The 16,868-nt window shown below is 34.9% G+C and overlaps 2 protein-coding genes across 2 annotated transcripts; one reads left to right on the forward strand and one right to left on the reverse strand.

Moving 5' to 3' along the window:
* Positions 1-2,470: 2,470 nt before the first annotated feature.
* Positions 2,471-6,746, reverse strand: LOC122578192 (pimeloyl-[acyl-carrier protein] methyl ester esterase-like). Its single transcript, XM_043750098.1, has 4 exons — positions 6,018-6,746; positions 3,524-3,616; positions 3,358-3,425; positions 2,471-3,246 (listed from the first exon to the last, which is right to left on the reverse strand). Exons 1-4 carry the CDS (start codon positions 6,651-6,653, stop codon positions 2,943-2,945), a joined length of 1,101 nt encoding a protein of 366 aa, XP_043606033.1. The 5' UTR covers positions 6,654-6,746; the 3' UTR covers positions 2,471-2,942.
* A 580-nt stretch (positions 6,747-7,326) lies between these two features.
* LOC122610526 lies at positions 7,327-12,909 on the forward strand. The gene is made up of 10 exons (XM_043783507.1): positions 7,327-7,426; positions 7,517-7,741; positions 7,848-8,286; positions 8,387-9,054; positions 9,138-9,323; positions 9,426-9,570; positions 9,727-9,996; positions 10,506-11,167; positions 11,263-12,099; positions 12,176-12,909. The coding sequence occupies exons 1-10, from the start codon at positions 7,327-7,329 to the stop codon at positions 12,907-12,909; spliced, it is 4,266 nt and encodes a 1,421-aa protein (XP_043639442.1).
* The last annotated feature ends 3,959 nt before the right edge of the window (positions 12,910-16,868 follow it).

The following is a 16,868-nucleotide window of genomic DNA, read 5'->3' on the forward strand; positions in this document are numbered from 1 at the left end:
ACAAACCATAACTACTTACTTGTAAGGAATAAGAAACAAAAAATTGGCCATGGCAGTCACAAAATCTTTAGCAATCGACTTAATTTCAACCCTCAGTTTTTTTTTCTACTTATGTCACAATACATTGTTTAGGCATAAGCGGGTCACTGTACTTAAACTCGCATGCTATATAGATCACTTGTTAATCTCACATAGGACAAGATGGCACAAGACTGCTGATTTGGCTATTCTTTCTTATTCCTATACCCATGAAAGTAACTCATTAATTGGGACGCTTAGTAGTCTTATGCTCAAATTCTCTTGTTTTAAACTAGTTTGATTTCTCGCGCTCCGCCGCGGGGAAACTATAATAAGATATCTTTGATTTTTAGACTGGTAAAGTTTAATGGCATTATCACTATACAAAGCTACCAGTGCGTTGTCCCGAGGAGCATGATATTTATTTGTGTTATAATATGGTTTCGTTCTGCAAAGTTTCCACAAATGTGGTGAAAGGCCTTATCAATGCTATACTCATTTAACACATGAGGAACAACCCGTTTAAGGCATGGCCATAAGTCAAACCTGCGTGAGCGCACCCGTTTAAAAAATATTAGTCATTTATTCGTTAGTGCCTTTAAAAATACATACACCTCTCTAACACTCCTTATCGAATAAGATGCGAGTTGCTTATAAAACAATTCTTACTTTTGAAGTTGTTAGACTTTTGTTACCAAATATTACACTTCAACAGTTGTACAAATTGAAAAAGTTAATAGCTAACTTTTCGCTTAGTTCGTATTACATTGAAATAAAATGGCATCCACCTATATCAGCTTAAATTCTTTTTGAAATAAACATGAAGGGGAACAGATGTCGTATCTCCATAAGTAAGACCTATTTGTTTTCTTTTGAACAATTAATATTATACTTTGAAAATAAGAAAAGTACGAGTAGTAGTGTTTTGCCATGTATCTTTCATTGAGAGTGTTTGTAATGGGACTTTCCACCCCGGCGTCGAAGGCCAACCACCTCGGGGGTAGTGCCAATCGTTACAGGCTCGGCATCGTTAGGTAGTGAAATTGGTGTCATTGGCTCAACGTGGGTGTATCCACCTTGGATGAAGTTGGGGTGGTTCTTTTATTTGATGTTTTTTTTCCCCTTCCAATCGTTGAAAATTAGAATGCAAAATCAAAAACACACTTTATTTGGTGCTAGCAGTTGGATTAGATAGAAGCATGAGACGTTTTTTAGTGCAATATGATTTAACTGCTTATGTATTTTATTCCCATTTTTTTTCTTTTCTAAGTGTTAGTTTGAAATTCCTACAGAAGGTAAATATAATCAAGAAATTATACTTTGAATCTCTTATTTACAGTAATTTACTTTACGCAGATGAACACGAGACTGGAGAGCCTTCAGATGAGCAAGATCTGTTTAAGGATCTACAATTCTTAGGGGTAAGCACCGCCTTCCATTTTGCATTCCCCACCTTCGATATATATGATATTTCCATTAAACTTGAAATTCCTTACTAGAGGTTACAATTTAACCCATTTGTATGAAAATGGGTCTAATCGGGCCAACTTTCTTTTGATAATGGGTCAAATTGGTACTAAAAATGAAATGGGTGAAAAGTGGTCTATATAACAGAAACAAGTGTTCAGTTGTCTTCCAACCCATTTGAGCAGTACCCAAAGAATTATACAATCTGATTCAACCCACCCGAATCGCTAATTTTGCCACCTCTGCCATGATTATTGGCACTTTGGTAGCTTGAGCCTCGGAAACATCTGCCATTTGTGTTTTTTGTTTAATTGACGTTTTATGATTTGGAATATTTTACATGCACCGCTTACTTAACTATTTCAGTTTTCTTATTGTATATGTATAGAAATAAACCCGTTGGTTCTCCAATCTCACCCCTGGATCAATGTTGCAGTTATAGTAGAAGATCGAGAGATTGGGATGATGGCTTACTAAAAAAACTCCTATGGATTTGCATAAACATAGGTACACATTCAATTGTTTCTTCATTCATTTCAAAACTCACAGGGATCTTGAGATTGCTCCAGCGTTGATCTTTTCTCCTTTCGTTTATCAGTACATGTATGTTTGTGACTTCATTCTGACGTGCTTCTTCTTGAATCTTTGGTACATGCATAAAGCTCATGTGCTTGTATAAAGTTGTGCTTGTTTTGAGAAAATTTTTGCAAGATAAAAATCAATATACCCATTTGACATAATATTAAAAAAGGCAACTAAAACTGTTATCATATATTGGGGAGGTTCCACTTCCACAAGTCAGTATATGTGGGATAGTGGATGGGTCAAATGGGTTGGATAACATGTTAAAAGAGCAAATGGGTTGGATATCATGTTAAAAGAGTTTCTTTTTCTTTTCTTTATTTATTTATTTATTTTTTTGACATGCAGTCACCTTTTTTACTTATTATTATAATGTACAGTGATAAACTCAGATTACTGGACATCAATAAAATCTTACAATAACTCTATTACTAAAGCTCTAATACATCTTTTTTAAATAATCCAATATAGGAGGCCGTACACATACATCATACATGTAATGACAGATTCCTGACCAATAGAGAAACAATATATTTCAAGTCGACTAAACATAGGGCAAAAATACTCCGTTTCCAAATCATTGGAAATCGTCTTTTATCAACCTTTTTGGTACATGGACTCATCGTACGCCGATATTTGCCATTTATAGTGTCTAATCTCAATAGCTTCGTAAGACCGATTGAATTTTCACCTGGTAATAAGTAACAATAAATACTTTGCTTGTTGGATTACAAGAATTACATTGTTTTAGACAGTTAAAACTTCAAAACTTTGAGTGACTTGATAAATGGGCATGAGCTTTCCGTAAATCTTGATGCCAATGTGTACATATTTACTCATGTTCCCAGTCAATTTGCCATAGATCTACCGTGGAATCATGTAGTAACAGTAACTGAACCATTATTCTGGAAATGAAGAGGATTATGGTGGTTGGTTGTGGCAATTGTGTTGGTGGGAGTGGTGGTTGTGGATGTTGTGTTGACAGAAAAGGTGTCTGTAGGGGTAGTAGGGGTAGGGGTAGAGGTAGGGGTGAGAGTGGGTGTGGTTGATGAAGGAAGAGGAGGGACTTGAGGGAGTAAAAAGGATTTTAGGTGTTTGTAGAATTCCTTTGGTTTTTCTGCAATATAAGCATGTCCTGTATCCTTTAACACCACCATATCTGCATTATCGCCTAAATGCCTGCATTTTAGTTGTTTAATATTCATGTCCCATTTAATAGTCATTCTGTCACACTTGACTTAAAAAATCAAAGCAACACAGTGAAGATCTCATTGTTAAGTAGGGTCGAACCTTTTCAATCTGTAACCCAATTCCATGGGAAATACTTGATCCTTATCGCCCCAGATTATCAATGTTGGCTGCAAGTTGAGATATAGTTCATGCATAAAGTCTAAAAATACGAAGTAGTAGAGAGAAAACCGGTGAAACAAGTGAAACTAGGTAACAGGGAATTAACCTGGGGTATTTTAGGAAGTTCAGAAAATTTACGGTCTTTAGCTAGAGCATGTACCAGCTCCTTTTTCTCTGCTACATTTTCTTTGTTCATTTCCTGCGCCCAAGATTGAATGTTATGCTAAAGAGATTGCTTTAGTTAGCTTTTCAAAAGCGACTGGTCCATATTAAAGAGGCTGAAATATTGGCAGGGCACAAATTCGTGAATTAAATGATGTGGCTGCTAGTGTTATTTTGATTGATGGCTATCGCTTGTGGAATAAATTGCTACTATTGATTTCATATACGGTTTAATTAATAAATGAATATGAATGTAACTTTCATTTGGTTCATTGTATGCAACTAACCCGCTAAATTTGAACGATTAATGTAAAATTTTAAGGTTGACCAATCAAAAACTTCTACGTGGCAGCTCATATGGTGTGCCACGTATACACTTTTACATTAATCGTTCAATTTGGCAGGTTGATTATATACAATGAACCAAATTAAAGTTACATTCACACAATAGAAAAAATGTAAAAGTCACTTAAACCCTTACAACAAATGTATAAGATAGATAGTACATAATACACATTAAAAAGCATGGTACGTATTACTGTGATATGATTTCTTCTCTAACAACATATAATCATAGTTACACACATATCGAAAAATAACTATTAGAATGAATAAATAAAAAGTTGAGCATATGAGTCGAGCTGAGCTACAGTTTGTAATATTACTTGAAAGTTGAGCATGTATGTTACACATAAGACTTGAGACAAATTTAAACTCGACACTAACCATTTAGAGAAACCCACTGGTATCAAGATGGCCACCGTAATCACCATATCACATTGGGCATCACACCGTTATCTATTTGGGTACTGGTGTGATAAGACCAATGTGATGGCTTCAAAGCGGTCATATTGTGTGATCCGTGTGGTGTTTTATATTTTTTTTATTGGGTATCATATAGTTGTGAGGTATTCGGGTCCAATTACAAGGTAATGGTCAAAGTAGAGATGGTTCCAATATAATGCTATAGTGATCAAAATAAAATAAAATTAGAAGATTGAAAATGAAATGCTACACATACTACTAATCCTTCTGTTTCATAGTAATTATACTATAATATAATTATATTTGCTTAGTGGGTCACATACTTATGCCATGGTGTTCTGTGTTTGATACTTTCATCCTAAATAAATGACAAATTTGCATTCTAAATAGATGACAAGTTTGCATTGTTATTCTTGTGTTGGAAAAGTATACAACGTTCATCTAGAATTTGGAATTTTTCAATCCACGATATGTATTCTTCGAACTTTTTGTAAATCATGAAATGAATTGTTCAAATTAACCTGTTAGCGGACATGTTAGACTTTGAGTATACTCCGTGATAGATTACTAGCTAGTGAATAACTATGATATGAATGAACAAAATGTTTGCAAACAATTCATGAAATTTGTAGGGGTGAATTATTAAAGGGTTTTTTTTTTAGATTTTTGGTTCCATCCTAGGAGTTTAGGATATAATGTCGTTCTAAAAAATAATTAGAAAATTTATTTAGCAACAATTTCATTTATGTTTTTCTATTTATTTAATTTAAATTTTTTTAGACCGCAATCTATAGTTATCCTATTTTTAATCATAAACTACAAGAATGGTTAGGACGTAATGAGAAAATCCCCAATTATCTAATCTCATAAATGTAAAGTGAAATCCTTATTAAGATGAAACACTCCAAGGTTAAATATTTTCCAAATGGACCACAACCTCATTTTATTCTTTATAAAATGAAGGAATGAATATGAAGAAGATCAACCACGGATGTCTCATTTGTTTTTAACAGTTTGATTATGTGCCTGTTCGCCTATATCTTAGCATGATGTAAATGCATACCTACATATTTATTCATATGACTAAAATTTAATGTTTATATTATTCGTTCCAAATTTTATCTATATATATGAATTATCTTCTTTTAGAAAGTTTTCTAAGTTAAAACTAACAATCATATCGAAATCACATTATTTTAGGAATCAAATTTTTACCAACTAAATATATTCAAACAAGGCATGATACACCATACGCTATACGCCGATAAACATTTATCACATAATTTAATAGGCTATCATAAATGTAACATTCAGAAAAATGTCCCACATCTTTTCCTATTTCGTCCCTTTCCCTTTATATATATTCCTCAAAATCTTAAGTATATCATATAAAAATTCTATAAATTACCTAATCTTCAGACAATTATCTTAAGAAACAAATCTAAGCATAATTTAAAAAATAAAAATATATATGATGATAAAAATAGTAATAAATAATATAAGAGGTTTGCTAAATACAGCTCTTTTAAGGTGCATAAATTGTTTGTACATTTACCATGAAAATCACGGACGGGCTTTTAATATGAAAGGTACAAATTTTTTTTTATGCCCGTTAAATACAGACCTCGCATTTCCCATAATATAATATCAAAAAGATAGAAAAATTAACTTACATCAATGAAGTCAACAAGGATACAATTAGGAGTCTTAACAGGTGGCTTAACAAAAGTAAACCTCATCAACTCCTTCATCTTTTCCGGCGTCTGTGGCAGCAACATCTCCGCCGCTTCCTCCAAACTTTTCACCGGAAAAAGCCCATTTTCTAAATCTCTTTCTTCTAAAGAAACACCAGCACAACATATCACAACTCTCTCAACTATATCTATATATTCTACCGCCATTCTATATGCCACAAACCCCCCATAACTTAACCCCACAACTCTCATTTTCCTCACCATATTATTCATCAGCTTTTTTATGGCTTTATATATAGACTCGGCTTGGAACGACTCGGACCGGTCCGGGCGAGTTGAATACGAGTCACCAAAAAAAACCAAGTCAGGAACATAGACATTAAAGTGTTTGACAAATCTTGGGATGATTTCTGGGCCCCACTGCCACATGGCGTTGGCTCCGAAACCATGGAGTAAAAGTAAGTCGGGTCGGGTTGGTTTGTGGGTTTTGGGTATCCAACAGTGGATGACGGTGCCGTCACCGAGGTCTGTTATGGTTGATCGGAGACCGGAAGATGAGAAAGTGGTTCGTAAGCACCAGTTTCTTGATGCTGTGAAACTGAAACATTTTGTCATGTTTTGTTGGTGTGGTGTGTGTAGAATCTTTTAGATTACACACAGTTTGAGGTGTTTTTTAGTATGTTTGTGTGATTGTGTGTGTAATAATAATATACGAATATGAATTTATACTTTTCTTTTAAGAAGAGAAGAATATGAATATGTGGAGAGAAATTAATGGAGTAGAAAAAGTAGGTCATAAATAATGTGTTTTTGGGTAGGAGTTGAAATGAAAATTTATTGGTGCATGTGGCAATTTTGGTGAACAAATTTACGAATACTATTTTGGATTTTTTTTAAATACTTTTTTTAAGTACATTTTTTTAAACGCAACCCGTATCCCAACCATTGGTTTTTGGTATCTCGACCACTACTACTATTTGCAGTGATAGTCGCTGCAAATAGTGTGAGTCCCTTATTTGTAATGGCATATCCGGCAAAGTAATAGCGGACCCTCTGTCAGTAATCGCTGCAAATAGTTGGATATGGACAAAACACCACTTTATCGCTGCAAATAGTCAGGTCGAGATACCAGATTACTGGTCGGGTCACCAGACGCCTTTTTAAATACATGTTTAAGTACAATTACTAATATGCCAGATTCAACTATCATCAATGGTAACCTGCATATTTAATCTCATTCCATTTCGAATTTAGATATTTCAACGTACTAATAGTGCAATTTTCAAATATGGTAGAAGCTTCGCCAATGATCAAACGGGGTAGGCCTATAATGAACACTCCTGGTAGTCGGGAATCAACTCATGATTATTTTCCATCTTCATCTTCAGGTCTTGTGTTAAATATCCATTCATATAGCTACAAAGTTGGTACCAGGAGTAACATTGTTTTTAAAGCGATTCATTTTTTATTTATTTAAGGCCCTCAATTGGTGAAACAAGTTCAGAAATCACACAACACAAAGGCTACCAAAGGAAAGCAGAAGATCCAATTTAAGGATCGACAGTTTAACCTCGATGGCACAATTACAAATAAAAAACACATGCCCAAAATATTCAATATAAATGACATACCAAGAATCGATATGGAAATTTGTGATGAGCTATTGGAAGATTCATATGCAAAACGACATGGATTTTGCACAGGTAATTACACTTCAACCATTCACAACCTCCTTAATTTTGCAATTAGAATTTCGTGCCAAATACGATCTTGGTAACTAAATGTATATTTATGGATAATTTGTTGAAGACTATGTTGATCATGGAGATGCAATATACAAATGCTCAAAGTGTAATGCTATGCTTTGGGAAGCTGAAATGCGCAGAGGTAATGCTAATGGAAAGAAGTCTGCATTTAGTTTATGTTGTAAAGCAGGCACTGTTGAGCTTCCACAACCACCACAACCTCCTGAACAGTTGTTCAATTTGTATAAAGATGACACTCCCAAGGCAAAGAATTTTATGAATAACATTAGAGCATATAACATGATGTTTGCTTTCACATCTATGGGTGGTAAGGTTAACCAAGGCCCATTGAAAGGTAGAGGACCATATGTATTTAGATTACAAGGTCAAAACTTTCATCGAATGGGTAGTTTGCTTGCGGGTCCAGGTGAAGAACCCAAATTTTCACAACTTTATATAATTGATTCTGAGAACGAGCTTCAAAATAGAGAAAAAGCTGTCAGGTGAAGAACACATATAAATTCTTGAATACTCTACACCATTATTCTAACATAATGGATTGAGCTAAACGGTTAGTTACTAACATGTTTCCTGTTTCAACAGTTCTGCTTCACATGCCAATAGTGGAAAAAGAAGTGACCTTCAAAGAGATACAATCCTTCTAATCAAAAATATGTTGGATGATTTAAATCCCCTTGTCAAATCGTTCAGGATGGTAAGAGATTGTATCAAAGATAATGAGTGGGAAAATGTAAGTCTCAAGCTTATTGCCACCAGAAAACAAGATGGAAGAACTTACAATTTGCCAACCACATCGGAAGTTGCTGGATTAATAATTGGCGATATTGATTCAGTACTTGATAAACGTGACATTATTGTTCGAACTAATTCTGGTGTGTTGCAAAGAATTAGTGAGTTGCATCCTTCTTACCTTGCTCTACAATATCCACTTCTCTTTCCATATGCAGGAGATGGGTTCAGAATTGGTATTAAGCACAGAGACATTCCAAATGATTGTGAAAAACCTTATACAACTCTGACTATGAGAGAGTTTTTCTGCTATTTAATACAAGATAGACCAGGTCAGTTTTCTTTGTTACTACATGCAAAGAAACTATTTCATCAATTTATGGTAGATGCATACACAATGATAGAGTCTGATCGGTTATTTTACATTAAAACTCAACAAAAGAAACTTAGAACCGATTCTTTCAAAAATTTGAGTGCCAATGTTGAAAATGGAACCACTGATGCATCAACTTCTAGAAAGCGTATATTGTTACCATCATCATTTACCGGAGGCTCCAGGTACATGAAAAGTACTTGGATGCTATGGTTATCTGCAAATCAGTAGGCTATCCAGATTTGTTTATAACGGTTACTTGCAATCCAAATTGGCCGGAAATTTATCGGTATTTGATTGATAAGAATCTGAAGCCTGAAGACAGGCCCGATATTGTAGCTAGAACATTCAAGATAAAACTGGATTGCATTATTGATGAATTTAAGAAAGGACAATTCTTTGGCCCGTTAAAAGCAGGTAATTTAACATAGTTAATATGTAAGTTCTGTTGCATGGCAGTTTGTATAAATTAGAAACTTTTGCCTTAACATTCTTTTAATTGATATACAACTTTTGCAGCTATCTATACAGTTGAGTTTCAAAAACGTGGTCTTCCCCATGCTCATATATGTTTGTTCTTGAGCAATGAACACAAGTTCCCCACCGCAAGTGATGTCGACCGTGTTATTAGTGCCGAAATACCCGACAAAACTAAAGATCCGAAGTTATATGAACTTGTCAAACAATTTATGATGCATGGCCCTTGTGGAACGGATAATCCAAATTGTCCATGTATGGTTCAACGGAAATGTTCAATAAATTTTCCAAAGAAATTTCAAGATGAAACTTGAGTTGATTCAGAAGGTTATCCGGTATACAGGCGTCGTAATACGGGAAATACAATTGAAAAGAGTGGAATCCCCCTCGACAACCAATTTGTAGTTCCTTACAATGCTACACTTCTTCGCAAATACCAATGCCATATTAATGTGGAATGGTGCAACCAATCCGGTTCTATAAAGTATTTGTTTAAATACATAAACAAAGGACCGGATAGAGTAACGGCTGCTGTTTATAAAACTAATGCGGATGGAGATGGCAATACCGTTAACCCACCAGTAGATGAAGTAAAGCAATACCTTGATTGTAGGTATGTATATATCTGAACAAGGACATTTTATTTAAAGTATATATATTTACTAATTTTTGTTTAAAGCAAAGCACATGTTTTGGGAATTTACTAATTTCTTATAAGTTCGATAGTTTGACCTCACATGAAAGAATAATAGTTGGTAGTGCCATGAATATTTTGGGCCTGTGTTTAAGGAATTTGTAAAAATTACATCGGGTTTAACAAATTATCCTATCCTTAAACTGATATTCTGCTTTCCTTTGGTAGCCTTTCTGTTTTGTGCAGTCTGATTTCGTTTGATCAGAAAAATAAAGGTCATTGAATCAAACTAAAAAAACGGTTCATATATAATGCATGTTGTAAGTGGTAACCACTATGTAAGTCTATGAATGGGTATTTAACATAAGAACAGAAGATGAGATGGGAAAGAACGGTAAGCTGATTTATAAGACTATAAAAACTGTGACGTTACATGTGTTTTAAACATATACTAATTTCTTATTGTTTAATATTTACCTCATTTCAAGGTATGTTTCAGCTTCCGAAGCCGCGTGGAGAATTTTTGGATTTGATATACATTATAGGTTTCCAGCAGTTGAAGTGTTGCCATTTCATTGTGAAAACGAACAGAGTATTGTGTATGATGATGATTCGAATCTATTTGATGTTGTCACCAATCCTACTGTCAAACATAGTATGTTCACACAGTGGATGGAAATGAACAAAGTTGATCGGTTTGCAAAAAACTTGAAATATGTCGATTTTCCAAAACATTATGTATATTCACGGGACAAGAGGAAGTGGCAAATAAGAGAGAGGAACACTGGAGGTTCAATCGGAAGATTATGTTATGTTCCACCATCGCTTGGTGATGTTTACTACTTGAGGATTCTTTTGAATCATGTCGTAGGACCAACAAGTTTTGACCACATCAAAACAGTTAATGGGAAAAAATGTGAAACCTTCAAAGAGGCATGTCAAGAGCTAGGACTTCTAGATGATGATAAGGAGTATGTGGACGCTATCATGGAAGCAAGCGCATGGGCTTCAGCCTCATATCTAAGAACCTTTTTCGTACAGTTGCTACTGTCAAGCTCTGTATCAAGTCCAAATGAATTGTGGTCCAAAACATATCAACTTCTATGTAAAGACATACAGCATAGGCAAAGGATATTATTAAATTGCCCAGGTAAGGTTAAAACCAAACTTTATTACAATGTTTCACAACTTTGAAAAGAAGTTATTCTTATTATTTATATATCCTGACCATTTCTTTTTGAATAGGTTTGCAACTTCAAGAAGAAGATCTTAAAAACCTTTGTCTTTCATATATTGAAGAGTTGCTACTTAGCAATGGTAGTACACTTAGAAACTTTCCAGAGATGCCATTCCCTAACACTCATGGTGTCTCAGCGCTCAACAACCGATTAATACGAAATGAACTTTTGTATGATAAGGTTGGTCTATGCAGTGAGCATGAAAGCTTATTAAGAAGTTTAACTGCTGAACAAAAACATCTTTATGAAACAATAATCGAAGCAGTTGCAAAAGATGAAGGAGGGTTGTACTTTGTTTATGGATACGGTGGTACGGGCAAGACATTCCTTTGGAAAACATTGACAGTTGCATTACGCTCTAAAGGTGAGATAGTTCTCAATGTAGCTTCGAGTGGTATTGCATCTCTCTTACTAAGTGGTGGAAGAACCGCACATTCTCGATTTGTTATTCCCATTAACATTAACGAGAATTCAATTTGTTCTATTGATCCAAGTAGTGAATTAGCTGCTTTAATCAAGATAACAAAACTGGTGATTTGGGATGAAGCACCAATGATACACAAACATTGTTTTGAAGCTCTTGATAGATCAATGAGAGACATTCTTCGTTCTAATCAACCAAATAGTGAAGATAAATTTTTTGGCGGTAAAGTTGTTGTTTTGGGTGGTGACTTTAGACAAATTCTCCCGGTTATTCCGAAAGGATCAAGAAGCAATATTGTCAATGCATCTTTGAATTCTTCATACCTATGGCATCATTGTCGTGTTTTGAAGTTGACCATTAACATGAGGCTACAAGTTGGGAGCAATGTAACAGATTTAGAAGAGGTCAAACAGTTTGAAGGTTGGAGATGGAGTTCTCGGTGGTCCAAATGATGGTGAAGCGAATATTAAAATATCCGAAGAGTTGCTTATTTTAGATTCTGGGAAACCCCTTTCTTCACTTATTGAATTTACATATCCCAACATGCTTAACAGCTTGCACGATCCACTTTATTTCCAGCAACGAGCAATTCTTGCACCGACTCATGATGTGGTAAGCTCTATCAACGAGAGGTTGTTAGAAATGATGCCAGGTGATGTGAGCACCTATCTGAGTTCTGATGCCTTATGTGAATCCGAACAGAATTCAGAAATCAATGCAGCATTGTTTTCAACTGAAGTTCTAAACACTCTTAAATTATCGGGCATGCCAAATCATAAACTGGTATTGAAAGTTGAAGCGCTAATAATGCTACTAAGGAACCTCGATCAGCAAAATGGTTTGTGCAATGGAACACGTTTGCAAGTAATTAAACTTGGAAAGCATGTAATTGAAGCAAAAATCATCACAGGAACCAACATAGGCCATCAAGTTCTAATATCAAGATTGAAGATGACACCATCCGATAAGAGGATTCCGGTCAAGATTTGTCGAAAACAATTTCCTATCTCAGTATGTTTTGCCATGACTATAAATAAAAGCCATGGACAATCGCTCTATCGTGTTGGTTTGTATCTCCCACGACCTGTTTTTAGTCATGGGCAGTTGTATGTAGCTGTTTCGAGGGTAAAAAGCAAGAAGGGACTGAAAATACTAATCTGTGAGGAAGATAACAAAGTAACTAACACCACCACTAATGTCGTCTACAAGGAAGTGCTTCAATGCTTATGAAATCGAAACTGTACCTTTCCAGATTGTAAATTTATTTTATGTATTGGTTTATCTTACTTTTGAACTGGGATTCTTATTCATTCCTATATTGTTCCAACTTTTATTTCAAGTTTGAGTCGGGTTCTTTCAATTGTGGTTCATGATGTAGAACAGATACTCCATTTCTGCCAAAAAAGAACAAATATCATGGTGAATGATATTTCGTATTATTTGATGATAATACCGGTTTCAGGATTGGCATGTCTTTTTGCTTTTCTGTTTGCATTTTTTGATGAAAAGAGCTTGTTGTAGATAATCATATACTCATAGTGAAAGTGAATCTTGAGGTAGGCAGGGAGGAAGAAATGGACAGTAAGATTAAGGAGACTTTTTGAACTCATTGTGTTTTATTAATTTGTGAACAACAGAATGAAACGGTTTGACAACAAATTTACGAGTACTATTTTGGATGTTTTTTTAAATACTTTTTTTAAGTACATTTTTTAAACGCAACCCGTATCCCAACCATTGTTTTTTGGTATCTCGACCACAACTACTATTTGCAGCGATAGTCGCTGCAAATAGTGTGGGTCCCTTGTTTGTAATGGCATATCCGGCAAAGTAATAGCGGACCCTCTATCAGTAATCGCTGCAAATAGTTGGATATGGACAAAACACCACTATTTGCAGCGATAATCGCTGCAAAGGTCGAGATACCATATTACTGGTCGGGTCACCAGACGCCTTTTTAAATACATGTTTAAGTACAATTACTATTACTAACTTTTAGTTTGAAACTTCTACACTATATTCTCGAGTTTAAAGTTAAAAGAAAAAAAATGATAAGATTGGATAGAGAAGGAGAAGAAAAGAAATTGTATGCATATAATGCACTAGGTGAAACCCGTGCGTTGCACCGGTCTAGTTAACAATCTACATGATTCATTGTATATGACTAAATGGCATGCAACAAAAATATTGTTAAAAATGAAAAGTGAATAGTTATATATAATAAAATAGATGTTCATATAAATTGAACAATATAAAAGATTCAGATTTGAAAATCTCTACAAAATGAATATACTTGTAATAGATTGGCCAGAGCCGACCCTTATTCGATTTACATTCAATGTTCTAAATGAACAAAAGCTATTAAACAGAAGATTCATCTTGTTTTTATTACAGAGCCAATCCTAGCTGCCATAACAAAATCCAATATAAGGCCCCAACTTGAAGTAAACACAATACGAACCTAAGATCTGCAAGATGTATAAACAAAGTTGTCAACTTAGGGATGAGGGAGCAAATAATGGGCTACCCAACCATTCACAATCCAAGTATGTTTTCAATATAAAAGCATGTTAGTGTTTTAAACCATGTTTGATAGATTCGAGGTTCATGCAATTGTGTTTGATCAAAAAGGGCATCTAAGGCAATTAGATTCTCAAGAAACCAAAATGTAAAATCTCATCCAAAAGTATGAGTCAATAAAAAAATAATACCTTATATATACTTGAATATATAATTTTGATGTCCCATTATATAAACATGAATCCATAAGCAACCCTGTGATAACACCAAAAGGACTTCACTTTCAGCATTACTTTTATCTAGAAATCAACTTACAATAACAAAATATAGAAACAAACTTTCCGGTACATTTATAAAATGACTCTTATCACAACGAAGACATTTGACCGGTGATCCAAACCTAACCATCTTGTCCCCCTCTAAAGTAAAAAATAATCCTGGATAAAAATAATTTTAGGACAGCCAAGTTTATTCGCTCCAAGTTCACCTGTTTTACTTACCCAACCCAACACAACCTAATGGGTTGTAACATTCGACAAATTTGACTTTTGTTGACCCGTTAGTTTTGTGTACATTTAATTAATAATGATCATTTACTCTATATATGATCGAATTTGGCTATGATTTAATTGTGTTCAAGGTGAATATACATTTTATATATATATAATGATCATTTTTAATCAAGTTGTGTTTACATAATATTCAAGGTGTTTTATGAGATCGAATGGTCGTTAATGTAACGGTCGATTGCTAACTTGTGGTGTAACTAGATTGATTAAGTAAATGAACTATCCATGGGTCAACCCATATCCTAGACCCATACCCATGACCCAACCAAAGTCTTACACCTCTCTCCCTCTCATTCATTCATTTTCCTTATCTCTTTCTCTCTATTAAATGCAAGAGCATTTAACTCTCTTGCACTCTCCTCCTTCTCTCTAAAATTAATACATCAAATTAAATGTTTCAAACAAGATTTTGTTAGGGTTATTCATCTATATCATCATCTTATCAACATATCAAAATTGGGTTTATAAGTGCAAGAAATCATCCAATTCGGGTCATTTTCAGGTTTGACACTTTGGTAGAAGATTTGGTAAGTTAAAACTATCTCATATTCACCATTACATGTTTATAATCATGTTTCTAATCATATTCAAGTGTTTCCGGGTCACGAATTGAGCCAAAAGTCGAATTAGGGTTCTTGTTGATAAATGGGTCAAAAACAAATTTTTCTTGTTAACTTGATAATGGGTCAAAATGATGAAGTGGGTTATGCCCAACCATGTCTAAGAATACTTGTGTATACCTTAAGTGAGTCTTTTTCCCTTCAAAAATTGGTTTAGGTCGATTTAGGGTTTTGGTGTTCTTGGTGAAGTCTTGGCCGAAAATCAACATCTAATTGATGTTATGGAATGAAATTGTGGGTTGGGAATTGTTTACCCACGTCCATTTATGTGTGTTTGAGCTTCACAAAGTCGAATTTGAGGTAAGTGTTAGTTTTGGGGGTTCATGGGTCGGTTTTGAAGGTCTTGGGGTAGTGTTTGGCTCATTTGGGGGCTGCTGGTCGACCAGGTGCAGACCTGGGCTTGCTTGGCAGTAATTCCAGGCTGCGGCGCAGTGGCTGGGCAGGATCCTTGACTGCGGCGCAGTGAAGAAACACTGCTGCGCAGTGAAGAAACACTGCTGCGCAGTCTGTTACTGCGGCGCAGTTGGTGCCTTTATTTATTGAAACATTTCCTAGCTCGACTTTAGTTATCCTAGGATCGTCCCGACCTTTCCGAAATGTCCTCTTATGACCTTATTGGTGCTCTACACAAGACAAACCATTCGTCCAAAGTCGTGAGTCAGTTTTGGAACCAAAATTGAGATTTTAACTCAAACTATATACATATATATACATATATCTTTTGATCCGTAAGTCCGTTTTGGACGTATGATCTATCGTTGAAATCGTGGGAGAGTCTACTTTCTCATGGTATAATCCTTTTGAAGTAAATCCATTTCCATTTCTAAAATGTCTTGTCAAAGTGTCTTGTTCTTACTCGGAAAAGTTGTTTAAGCGTTTGTGGGTTTGTGATTCGGTTTAAACTTACTAAATCAACTTGTTTAGGGTTATAGAGTTGACTTTGATGATATTATGATATACATTCATAGGTTGTGGACTCGTAGCGGTCGGTGAGCGTTAATAACCCTTTGTTAACTCGTTATTGTTGCTTGGAAACCAAGGTGAGTTCATAGCCCCTTTCTTTACATGATTTTGGGGTGAAAAGTGTACATCGTGTTCATAGTTTAGTTTGATCGTTATATGTTCCTTTATTTATGTCATCAAGGTTGTGTGGTTGGTTGGCTAGTTTATCAAGGTTATATGCTCGTTTGAATCATGAATCAAGGTTATATGATTGTTTGGCTAGTGTATCAAGGTTATGTGTTCGTTTGAATTGTGAATCAAGGTTGTGTGATTGTATATGTTTGTATCAAGGTTATGGGGTTCATTAAATGATCCAATCAAGGTTTCAAGGCTTGGTGATCGTTTAACGATCCCAATTATGAGATCATTTAATGACCCAATCAAGGTTTCAAGATTGTGTGATCGTTTATCGATCCAAATCAAGGTTTCAAGGTTTTATGATCATTTAATGATATAATTATGTTCATATCAAGGTTAA

Source organism: Erigeron canadensis, chromosome 8 (assembly GCF_010389155.1).
Source record: "Erigeron canadensis isolate Cc75 chromosome 8, C_canadensis_v1, whole genome shotgun sequence".
Taxonomy (NCBI): Eukaryota; Viridiplantae; Streptophyta; class Magnoliopsida; order Asterales; family Asteraceae; genus Erigeron; species Erigeron canadensis.

Coding starts and splice junctions, on each gene's coding strand:
- LOC122578192 (XM_043750098.1), bottom strand. CDS start 6,653: ATGACAAAATGTTTCAGTTTCACAGCATCAAGAAACTGGTGCTTACGA. Junction 3,617..6,017: donor TCCTTGTTGACTTCATTGAT/GTAAGTTAATTT, acceptor TCTTGGGCGCAG/GAAATGAACAAAGAAAATGT. Junction 3,426..3,523: donor AACTTCCTAAAATACCCCAG/GTTAATTCCCTG, acceptor CTCAACTTGCAG/CCAACATTGATAATCTGGGG.
- LOC122610526 (XM_043783507.1), top strand. CDS start 7,327: ATGGTAGAAGCTTCGCCAATGATCAAACGGGGTAGGCCTATAATGAAC. Junction 7,742..7,847: donor ACGACATGGATTTTGCACAG/GTAATTACACTT, acceptor AATTTGTTGAAG/ACTATGTTGATCATGGAGAT. Junction 9,997..10,505: donor AAGCAATACCTTGATTGTAG/GTATGTATATAT, acceptor CCTCATTTCAAG/GTATGTTTCAGCTTCCGAAG.